The sequence below is a fragment of the Cynoglossus semilaevis genome, chromosome 9, assembly GCF_000523025.1.
Source record: "Cynoglossus semilaevis isolate Cse_v1.0 chromosome 9, Cse_v1.0, whole genome shotgun sequence".
In the NCBI taxonomy this organism is placed as follows: Eukaryota; Metazoa; Chordata; class Actinopteri; order Pleuronectiformes; family Cynoglossidae; genus Cynoglossus; species Cynoglossus semilaevis.
In genome coordinates, this window is record NC_024315.1 from 801,739 (window position 1) to 812,698 (window position 10,960).

General features: G+C 41.8%; 1 protein-coding gene across 1 annotated transcript in view; it reads left to right on the forward strand.

Moving 5' to 3' along the window:
* The window catches only part of lcor (ligand dependent nuclear receptor corepressor), a 54,431-nt gene extending 49,342 nt beyond the window's left edge, over window positions 1-5,089 (forward strand). Inside the window, exon 7 of the mRNA XM_008316248.3 lies at window positions 1,487-5,089. Within this exon, the coding sequence (XP_008314470.1) occupies window positions 1,487-2,633 (1,147 nt within the window). The 3' untranslated portion in view covers window positions 2,634-5,089. The remainder of the gene's footprint in view (window positions 1-1,486) is intronic.
* Window positions 5,090-10,960: the final 5,871 nt, after the last annotated feature.

Below are 10,960 nucleotides of genomic sequence, written 5' to 3' on the forward strand. Positions count from 1 at the left end.
TTTTAATTTAATAAACATTCACTTACATTCAATCCTCAGATCTACCATTACTGTCTGCCTCCCCCCCTCCCTCCCTCTGTCCCTCCCCCCTCGATGACTGCATACACACTGTAAGAGAGCGCTCTATTAGAGCTTAGACTCTCGTTAACCCTGTATTGTTTTCAACGAGCTCAGGACCCCCCACTGTGATAATCTGTCTTAAAGCTCCTGCCGAGGACTCCCCACCTCGCACAGTCAGTTCCACTGCCGCTCAGCACAACACAGTACACAGTACACAGTACAGAGTACAGTGTACAGTAGAGAGACACAGTATTTCCCTCAAGGTCCCGTCTGTCTGTCTGTCTTTCTGTCGCAGTGACTGACTTCACGATTCCATTTTTCTGTTCTTCTAAATCCAATGACTTCACGGTTCCATTTTTCTGTTCTTCTAAATCCAAAGGGATCACTTTAATGGGGCTGTCCCACTGTTGCCATGGTTACTCAGTGTTAGCCATTCAAGTGCTGGCATTTTGCATATAAGTGCATGTGGTCGCAGCAGAGATTTTTTTTTTTTTTTTAAACAATAAAATGCAAAATGCCTCTGGAACACCCAGTGTTTATGACCAGGTGGACTTGGATACGATTTCCAGATTTAATATATTTTAAACTATAGTTATTAACAAAGGCAAAATCATAGAAAATATGCATAATTTGATATTAATATCCCGTCTTGCTAGTTGGAAGTTTTTTTTTCAACTTTGTTTTATTTTCAAACAAAAGAAAAAAATCTGAGTGATTGATATTGTCATTGATTTGTTTGACATCAGTCCGTGGTAAAAAAGATTGTTTTAATTTTCCGAGATGTTGCATTGATTGATGTTGAGTTGATCATCAGGCTCATACTTTGTGAATCAAGGTGACTCTATCATCAGCATATACAGAAACGGAAGCTTTAAGGTGGATTTTTATATGACTGAGTTTAAACATTTTAAAGCATGATCACATTCAACATCACTGCAAATATCTAGTCTTTATTTAATTGTGACCTTTGAAAATATGATTTACCTATTTTGCTATCGTTGTTATTTTCTTTCTTTTCTGGTGAAATGCAAAATCTGTGACAAAATACTGAGGGTTTAGTTTGAAATGTTGTGACAGATCAATAGTATTATTCAATATGTTGTACATTAAAATAACGCTGCTCAAGTAAACAGGTTTGTGCGTAGTTTAAAGAGGAGCCTCATCTCTGTTGACAATCGAATTTCTTTCGAAGGAATCAAAAATAGAAACACATTTTCAGTTAAAGATGCCGAACTCCTAATGTCACAGCAAACGTCGCGCTGTTTCCCAGGCGTAAATTATCTGTGGTTTTCTTTACGTAGTTTGTTCATTGCTACCAATAATTGAAATGTTTGTGTTGATGTGTATTTAAAATCCGAGCCCCGTCTGAAGGTTATTTAACGAGACGTCTGAAACTTCTTTTTTCTGTTCTTTGATCTTGATCCAGACGTGCCCTCAGGGTGGATCAGACCTTGTCAGAAGTGGATGAAAACGACGGCCTTCTGCAGAAAAGTTTGCGGGATGGACTACAAGAAGACTACGACAACTCCAACTCCTTCAAACCCCCGATGGCTCGTTCACTCCGCATCAAGGAAGAGCTGCTCAGCCAGAAGCATCGCCTGCTGAGCCAGCCTGCTGCGCTCTCATTGGCTAACCTAGAGTCGGCCGGCTTGCTCAACCACGGGCAGTCCCACTCCTTGCTCGGTCAGAAGGGCTCGTCTTCATTCTGGGGGAGCAAGGCCCACCTTGAAAGCCTGATGAAGCTAAAACAGGCCAGTGGAGCTCTGAGTGGAGCCCTCAGTGACCTCAAAGATCTGCCCACATTCCTGCAGAACCATCATCACAGCCACCACGGAGCCTTCGCTCTCAAGAGTTCCCTCCACCACCACCATAATCAGGTCTCCAAGCCCCAGCACCACCACCAAAATGAAGGTAAGCGAGATCACGGTCACTCCCCTCCCGTGGACCTTAAGATACCCCAGGTTCGGGGCATGGATTTGTCCTGGGACTCACACGCCTCTGAGCTGTATGGCTACACCATGGGGGTGGGAGGCATCGGCCACGGAGAGAACACCCTGAGCCGGAAGCTGCGCGCCATCCTGCCCAAGCAGAACCGCCGCGGGGGAAGCCTTGGAAGCCTGCTGGACGGAGCGTCCGACTACTGGAGCTCTGAGTTGGAACACACCATTTCAGGACCGGCGTACTCCACCTCCGACGTGGAAGGGGACCCAAACTCCAAGCAGCCGAGGAAGAAGAGGGGTCGTTATCGCCAGTACAACAGTGAGATCCTGGAGGAGGCCATAGCGGTGGTGATGAACGGGAAGATGAGCGTGTCCAAGGCGCAGAACATGTACGGCATCCCGCACAGCACCCTGGAGTACAAGGTCAAGGAGCGCATGGGTACCCTGAAAAACCCTCCAAAGAAGAAGCTCAAGCTCATGATGAAAATGGAAGGTGCAGGCCAGGATTTTCCCCTGGAGTCGGAGAACACACCAACCTCTACCCCAAGAGATGAGGTCCCTCCACCTGGAGCTGCGGAGCTCAATGACAATATCAAAGAAGAGATCGATGACAATTTCAAACCAATCGACTAAACAAAAACCAACACATGTAAACCTCAGTCAAAGACCTGGATAATTTAAAAGTGGATGGGGCTTTATTTGTGCCAATTTACTTTGCAGTATGTGGGTGAGCACAAACACAGGGATAACATGAGGAGGATCCTTAAAACAAACTGGGAAGGAAAAAACAAAAAACCAACCAATCAAGTGGTATTTAACAAGCGTCACAAGAAGGACGCCGTACGAGCATTTGTTTGGCTTTAACATCCACGGGCTGAACAAATGCTAAAGCTAAAGACTTTAGATAAATGACAATTCATGAAATTTCCTTAAGCATGCTGATAATCCCTAGCCCAAAAAAAAAAAACAAAACCCAATCGTCCTTGTTCCTGAACTCGATACACTGAACCAGTGCTGCTTATAAACGCAGTTTTGGGCTTTGGACTATTCCAATTTGGGAGAAAGTGAGGGGGAAGTTTGAAAATTAACTCACAAATTGGTCCCTTTACCGCTCCCCTCTCTCATGGATTTGCTAGATGAAATTTGGTAAGTGAACTGTCTACACAACGTTTGGAGACGACTGCAAGGTTTAATCGTACCACTGATACTCCTCACAAGGGTTCTGACTCAAAACCCACTCTCTTATTGCCAGGTAGCCATGATGCTTTAACTGCAAACCTTCTCTTTTCTCCTTAAGATATTCTGCTAGTCTCTGTGCGAATGAAAGCAACATTTACCCGTCCTTTTTGAACTAAAGAAAAGACACACAAAGAGTCATTCAGGGATGCGTGTGTGTGAGTTTAGTGGACACTACTGATTACAACTGACTTCTTTTTCCTCTATCCTTTCGTTTTGATTTGATTTTTTTTGTTTTTTGTTTTTTTTTGCTTTCTTTTGCACTACACTTTGGGCGCTTACAGACCAGGTTACCTCGGCATTGTTGCCCTCGCATCATGCACTTATTATGGTCTGTCTCTCAAGCCCAGACGCAACCTCGCAATGGGTCAGAGGGTGCACTTCGCCTGCGTTCGCTGATCCATGATCAGATTCTTGAGGCACTTGGAACCTCCGCTCTACCAATGCACCAGTAGATGGATAATCTGTTGATGGATCAGCTGGGACTCCAAGGCGTAATGCTACCTCATGGACCTTCTTTCAGTGTCTCACTGCTGATCCTGGAATGCTGGAGATGCCTTCAGGTTCCCACCTCCTCCAAATGGTACCCCGAAGTGAGCTAATGGCGTCACAGCGATCGTTAGCTGTCGAAGGCCTTTTAGGATCAGAATGTGAAACTCTGCTGCTATTCAGTGAACTATCTAGCTCTTTTAGACCTAGAGTCTTAGCCAACAACAAAAAAACCACAACAATACATTTCCGTTATTTATTTTTCCTTTGTTTCTAATCAAACTAAGCGGACGCAGCTTAGCTGACGAGTTCAAAACAAAAACAAGACATGTCTCCCTTGAACTTCAAAGACAGCTTTAGAGGCAGTTTATTACAACCTTGTACATTTATAGTGGGGTGTTCATTTCAGGTGGCGGGTGGGCAATATGCAGTGGGGAGGTGTAGATGATAGAAGAGCGGGAAAGGCAGATTTTAATATATTGTAATTTATTATGACTGATTATATAAGACCAATCCTTGAATATGGGTGATTTTTTTTCTTCTTTTTCTCCTCATTTTATACTCAGGGTAACTGAGACAGATGATGTTGGGTTTCAAATCTTTCCTCTTGGACCTATAGTAGACGCACGGGCGAACGACATACGCCTGTTACTGATGCATTGTGGGCAGGGAGGGCCATGGAAGCACTAAAGGTGAACAGACCTGCTAATGAATCAGAAAAAGACAAGTAAAAATGCTGACGATGGGTTTATCGATCCAGCTTCTGGTGTTGAACATCCGAAAGAGCACTTTTAAAAATGTAGTAAAAAACACGAGAGAAAAAAAAATCTGCTTGAGGTTATGCATGTAGTGTAGCTCTTCTTCTCTGAGGGATATGGAGTAGTAAAAGCTTTAGTGCGTGGAGACTTTTAGAACGCTGCAGCCTGGATCCAAAACTTCTCTACTGTCCTTCTCAAATTACCTCCACGAGTCCAATCCGACTGAAAAGAAAACTCGCAACACTTCTCCCTCGTGGTCGAAGCAGCAGGGAAAGAAAAAGCCTGTAATGTTTTAACTCGGTGGAGGAGAACTATCCCTCAGACAAATCCTCCTGAAGGAGACGACAGTTGTGTTTGTACGTTGTGTTTTTGTCGTTTGTGTTTCTTGCTTCTTCTTCTTCTTCTTCTTCTTCTTCTATGGAAATTGTCGCTCTCGGCTCCTAACACTGCCTGGTGCTCACCCAGTGTGTGAGATTTTTAACGTGAGAATTGTAGCTCAGATGAAAGGTTGATACGATTCACTCCGTTTGAAATGTATTGTGTTTAATTTATTTGATCTGATTATTTTCTTTGGATTCTTTTTTCTGTCTTTTCTTTTTTTTTTTTTTTTTTTTTTTTTTTGTCTTTTTTTTTGGCACCACTTGAACGGCTGATTTTGGGGTGAGGCCAATGTAATTCTTTTTTTTTTTTTCTTTTTTTTTGTTGAGAGGATCTCAACTCAATTAATCCTGAGCAGAGATGCTTGAAAATCACAGAGAAAGTACTACCTGTTAAATGCAATCTTTTTCCCTCTAAAATCTTAAGATGATCGGCGACTCGAGCTGAAAGGCCTCTGTACATCAACCACAAAGTAAAAAACAAACAAACAAACAAACAATGTCAACGTGGAGACAAACCTTTGATATTTACGCCAAATTAAAATAGGATCCAGTCACCGTCTCAGTAGAAAAGTAACTTTAGAAAAAAGTTAATTAATATCTAAATTAAAGTCATGTGGTCCACATGGTGTCATTAAATAAATAACTAAAAATTTAAAATTACCTTAATGTCAGGTATAATCACAAGCTGGATTACAATCGTATTATTAGATTAGATTAATTGGCACAAAATGTACAATCTATTTATGACTACTGATTTCCTTGGTTTACTTTAAAGTCAATCTGCTTTACTTTTTTTAATTTTTTAAAACTTTAAAAAAAATTTAAATTTCTTTCGCCCCAAAAAAGGTGAAATTCCAGACACAACAGAGGAAATCACACATTTGTTGTAAACATAAAAACGTGGTTGTTGTTCAAACGTCCTTCAGCTTGGTGGCTTTTTTTCAACTTATTGGCACAATTAACGAGCCAATATAGAGAAAGTTCTAGAACAAGACCTCAGTATAAACCCGGGGTCTTCATGCATGAAATGCGTCCAACACTAACGATGCCGAGCATCGCAAGTGTCTAAAACAAAAAGAAAAAAAAAGAAGAAAAAAACGTGTCTTGTGCGCTTTGAGTTCGACCCAGCGAAAGACAATGCACTGATCTGGTAGTTAAAACAAGGATCAAAGCCCCTAGTGTTGATGCTGTGTAATGCACTTATCGAATCATACGCTTTTATTTTTTTTTAAATGGCGTTATCTTGGTTCCAGCAGCAGCTAGCTGTGGAGCCTCGTCGAGAAATAATGAAAGTAAAAAAAAAAAAAGAAGAAAAACAAACAACCTCCTCCTGCCAGTTGACCTCGTCGCTCCTGTAACGCATGTTAAAGCATGGATTTGTGCTTGTGAAAAGGAACCTTTATGTGTTTAGAAGTAGTCAAATTGGCACTTACTGCGTAGGTTTGCATGGATGAAACTCCAATAGCTCTTAGAATGAGTTCCCCTGAGAGGGGCCGGGTCCTCGAAGGCCAAAACAATCTTTGTTCATAATTGAAAAGAAGACTTTTAAATTGTGGAGTGCAACATTTTTCTCTTTCTCCGTCTGTGCACTTCACCCAGCAGACGGGCTTTTTTTTTAAGATTCAAGATTTTTTTTTCTTTTTTTTTATATATCTCATTTTCAGCCTGAACATTTCTACTGAGGTGCATGCCATTTCTGTTTTTATTTATTATTCTCCTGGGTTTTAATTAACTGTTTCTAATCATGTGGTTAACGCTGCCCCCTGTCCAGAGGGAAAAAAAAGAAATCCTTCTCCTTTAGATGAGTCTCACTGCGGTAGAAAAACCAAAAGTACAAAAACACATTCATTAGCCCAGCCTCATGCAGTGAATGTAGTGAAATATTAAACTCTCAGAACAACAGCAGTCGAACGGCACCGCAGCCGACTGTCTGAACTTCATAGACTGATTTTTTTTTTTACTTTTTAAAAACCACTCACACTGGAATCTCAGTTGTGAACAGTAGCTCTCTGTACTGTAACCGTCTCAGGATCAAGTCAAAAACAGGATGGGCAGCAATATTTGTCAGTCGGAAAAGGAGCAAATTTAACTACCTGTAATCGATGTAACTTTTTAGATGCATATATACACATATATATATGTATATGTATATATATGTGTGTGTGTGTGTTAAGTATAAAGTGTCAGAATGGTCAGCAGAAGCCAAACGTTATACCTCATTCTCAGAATAAAGACTTGCGTGCCTCACACCTTCATGGATCCCTGACCTGGGAGCTTGGCAAAGGGACAGACGATACTCTGGGAAATATAGGATCCTCTGCTGTTCCTTTTCTTTTATGATCTGTTTGTTTTTTTTGTTTTTTTGTCTCCGTGTCACCTCCTTCTTTGGAACAAGGGGAGGAAAGAGACGCTTCAAGTGTCTGACTGACCAATATTTGCCACCCGACAACAAAACCTATATGGAATTCTATAATCGGCCACAGATTGACAAAAAAAAAGAGAGGAGGAAACGGAGATCCGTGTATAAAGATTGACCTTTTCTTATGGCAGGCTGCGGTTGGCATGTGGAGGGAGGGAGGGGAGGCCAATCTCTCTGGGTTTTTTTTTTTCGTTTTTTTGTGTGTGTCAGTAGATTTTGGGATGCAGTTGTCTGGTTTCACCCTGGAGGCTGTGGGTTCCACCCTGGTCTTTGAACAAACACAGTGGTTTTTGTTCAATTTTTTTTTTTTTTTTTGTATATTGTGTGTGTTTTAGGAGTAACTCAACTCCCGGGTGAAACTTGACAGGGGAATCTTTTTAATTTTCTTTTCTTTTCTTTTTTATTTTATATATTTCTCACGCCTAAAGAAATCAGAGACCGGGAGAGGAGACTGGGGGACAGGTGGACGAGTTAACCCTCCTTTATCTTCTGTCTTTCTGTTCAACACTCCATCTGAAAAACACTTGCAGAAAAATGTAACTTTGTATGATGGAGAAGTCTATACCGTAATCTATATAGTAGACCTATAAATGTATGTATTTTTTTTTTTTTGTTTTTTTTTTGCTGGGTTTTTCTGCATCTTCAGGTAAAACAATGAGTTTCTCTTCTGCTTTTAGGATTGTTTTTTTTTTTTTCTAAGATTTTTCTAAATGTCTAATTGCAACTACTGTAACCTCAGTCAGTAGACGGAGCATGATGTGCCATGTTGTGTCAGGATGGTGCATGATGTGATGTTCTACCAGAAAAGAAGGAATGAACCATGATGTAAATGATTGCCATGTACCTCCGTGTGAAGAGGCTTCTCCTCTGCTTCTCTCTCTGTCACGCTGCATATCTGGTTGTCAAATGTACCTCAGGTCTGACCACTTCAAAGCAGCTGATTGTATTTTAGAAATACACACAAATGCACACACACACGCAAACACACACGCATGCCGACACGGACAGGGACACACAAAGAAGATTCAGGATTTTTTCGTACTGCTCCTTTCTTAGATTTTGACCTACGAGGCAGTTTTTTGGAGAAAAAAAAAAGAAAAAGATAGTCTTTATTTTTCTTTCTTTCTTCTTGTCGTTCGTACTCTCGTCGCTTTGAGGACATTGTCTCGCTCTTCGCTCGTTCTTTTCTTCTTGCCTTTTTTCTTTTATACACACACACACGGGAAAAAACAATGAAAAAGAAATTCCTTTTAACCGCCAGAAGTCAGGTAACCGTGAATACAACGCTGTATTCTCTTTAGCACACAGATCACACACACACTCACACACTCACACACGCGTAGGTATCGCAAAAAACCGCACCTACAGCAAACGCTCGCTCCTCATCAGGTATAGCCACACTCTGTGTGGGCAGGTTATGTGTATAATTATGAAACGGGGAGTCTGCCATGTCTGTTTTAGCAGCAGGTGGGTGTGTTTTGTCCAGAACCTCAGCTCAGCTGCCTCGTTTTCATCCAGCACACTGGGACACTGTTGGCACTGCCTCTGTGAGAAAAACAAAAAACAAAAAAAAAAAACAACCTTTTTTCCTTTTGTTTCTCGCTTTCAATCAAACCCTTTCGATCTTTTTTTTCCTGAAAAGAAACAGGATGGAAAAAAAAGAAAATCGTCTATTTTTTTTTTTTTTTTTTAACGATGAAACACGCGACCTTTCTGTGATATTTACTTCATGATTTAAAAAAAAAAAGAATCAGGTTTCGTGGGTGGTTTAGTTTCTTTTCAGAAATTGATGTAGTTTTGTGTTGAGTGTCATTTTTTTCCCTGACGTGTCTTGCAGAGCTGTCACTTCCCTCCAACGAGTTTGATTTTACTTTAAATGCAGTTTTTCTTTTTTTCCTCTGGCAGATGTGAGTTTAACCCTGCAATCTTTTTTTTTTTTTTTTTTTACATTTGTCAAAACGGCGCTGACAGATCTGTTAGAATTCGCATCTCTGCTGCCGCGATGCCAAGTGTTGTTAATGTCATAGAATTTGTGAAGATGTGACAGGCGGTCGTTTAGCGGCGGTGCAGCTTTAAAGGCAGATCTTTAAGGTCAGACACACCTCTGAGGAAAGACAACGTGGCACCGGGCCTTGGTTAGCGAGCATTTAATATATATATAAAGTTCAAATGAATCTGTCGTGGGTTAATGATTTGATGAAATCAGGCAGTTTGGTTCAGTTCATGTTTTATTCAAACATGATCAGTTGTTTGTTGAAGAAGTGTTGCCTTTTGAAAAGTCATCTAAATTTGAAATGGCGTATTTGTATTTGAGTGTCTGTATAATCCAAGCACTTGAGCGAAATCAGAGCGAGTTGCTCCTGTGTGCAGACAGACGCCCTCGCTGGTCTCGCCTCCGACAAGCCCGCGGCGGTGACGTTTGTTCGTCTCACCCCTCCGCCTCGTTGCAAAGCCTCCCTGCTGATGGCAGCCAGACAGACAGAGTCAGTGCTGAACACACACACACACACACACGCAGTGGTCTGAGGAGGTGGATGGAAGTGCAAGGATGAAATCTAAGTGAGGTAGAGAAGAATAGAGGCCGTTGAAGGTCGCCGTCCCCTCCCCCACGCCACGGTTAAACCACAGGCTTTCACAGTAATGTTGCTGAAATTCTCACATTAACTGTGGCATCTGTTAAGGCATCACAGCGGTTTTTTGTTTTTTTTCTAACTCCACCTATAGACGGAGGAGATGAGTTAAAAAAAAAAAAAGTTACACCTGAAGCGTAGGTTGGACAAAGAAATTCAGCAAAAAAAAGTTGAATCGAAAAAAATCTTGCTTTAAAAAAAACACGGCAGTATAGCTGAGTTTCATGAGCTGCATTTGTTGCCATGACAACCCTGCGGCATTGTTCACATGTGGAGGTGTGTCTGGTCCTTCGCGGCCGCCCACGGGGACCGCCGGCTCCTTGATCCTTGGTCTCACCAAACCAAGGACCAAGGACCAATTCACCGATTCTAATTCTCACGTCTTCTCAGATCTGTCAGCTCCTCGGTGTGAAACAAGAGGTTCAACGTTTCAGACAACGAAGTGTCTCAAAGTTTTAGCTTCTGTTCAATTCTAGGACTTTTAGGACGTCTCACCTGAGAGGTCTCAGGGAAACATTAGGTCTTTGGACAAAGTGACAACTCTACAAAAACACGATCAAGGAAGGTTAAACACTCCTGAAGATTTGGAATCTGTGGCGCTGAAAGTTTTGAAGCCCTTTTTAAGAGCAGGTTTTTTTAGTTGTGAAGTTAATGTACGTGTCAAGAGTCACCGATGACCGTAACCTTTCACCCTTGACGACATCTGTCTCCATGTCCTGTCTCTGCAGGAGTTTCTGTTAATGCTACCTCACTCTTGTCTTTTGGTCGTTGGTATGTTTTGTTTTGTTTTGTTTTGACTTTTTTTTTTGGACGTTGTTGAGTTTGTAAACCAAACGCAGTGACATGTTCATTCTCAGATTCTTCACGTCTGGCGGTCTTGATTGGACCAGTTTTGACCGGTCAGCTAAACTGTCAGCTGACCAGTGTAATCACTGTGTCAGGTTTTTGATTGTGCTCTCAGTCCAGGCTCCTCCTCAGCAGCACCGTGATGCCAGGGCATGGCTGTTAGTAGCCAGGTAGACCCCCCCCCTCCCAGTCCCCCCCGATG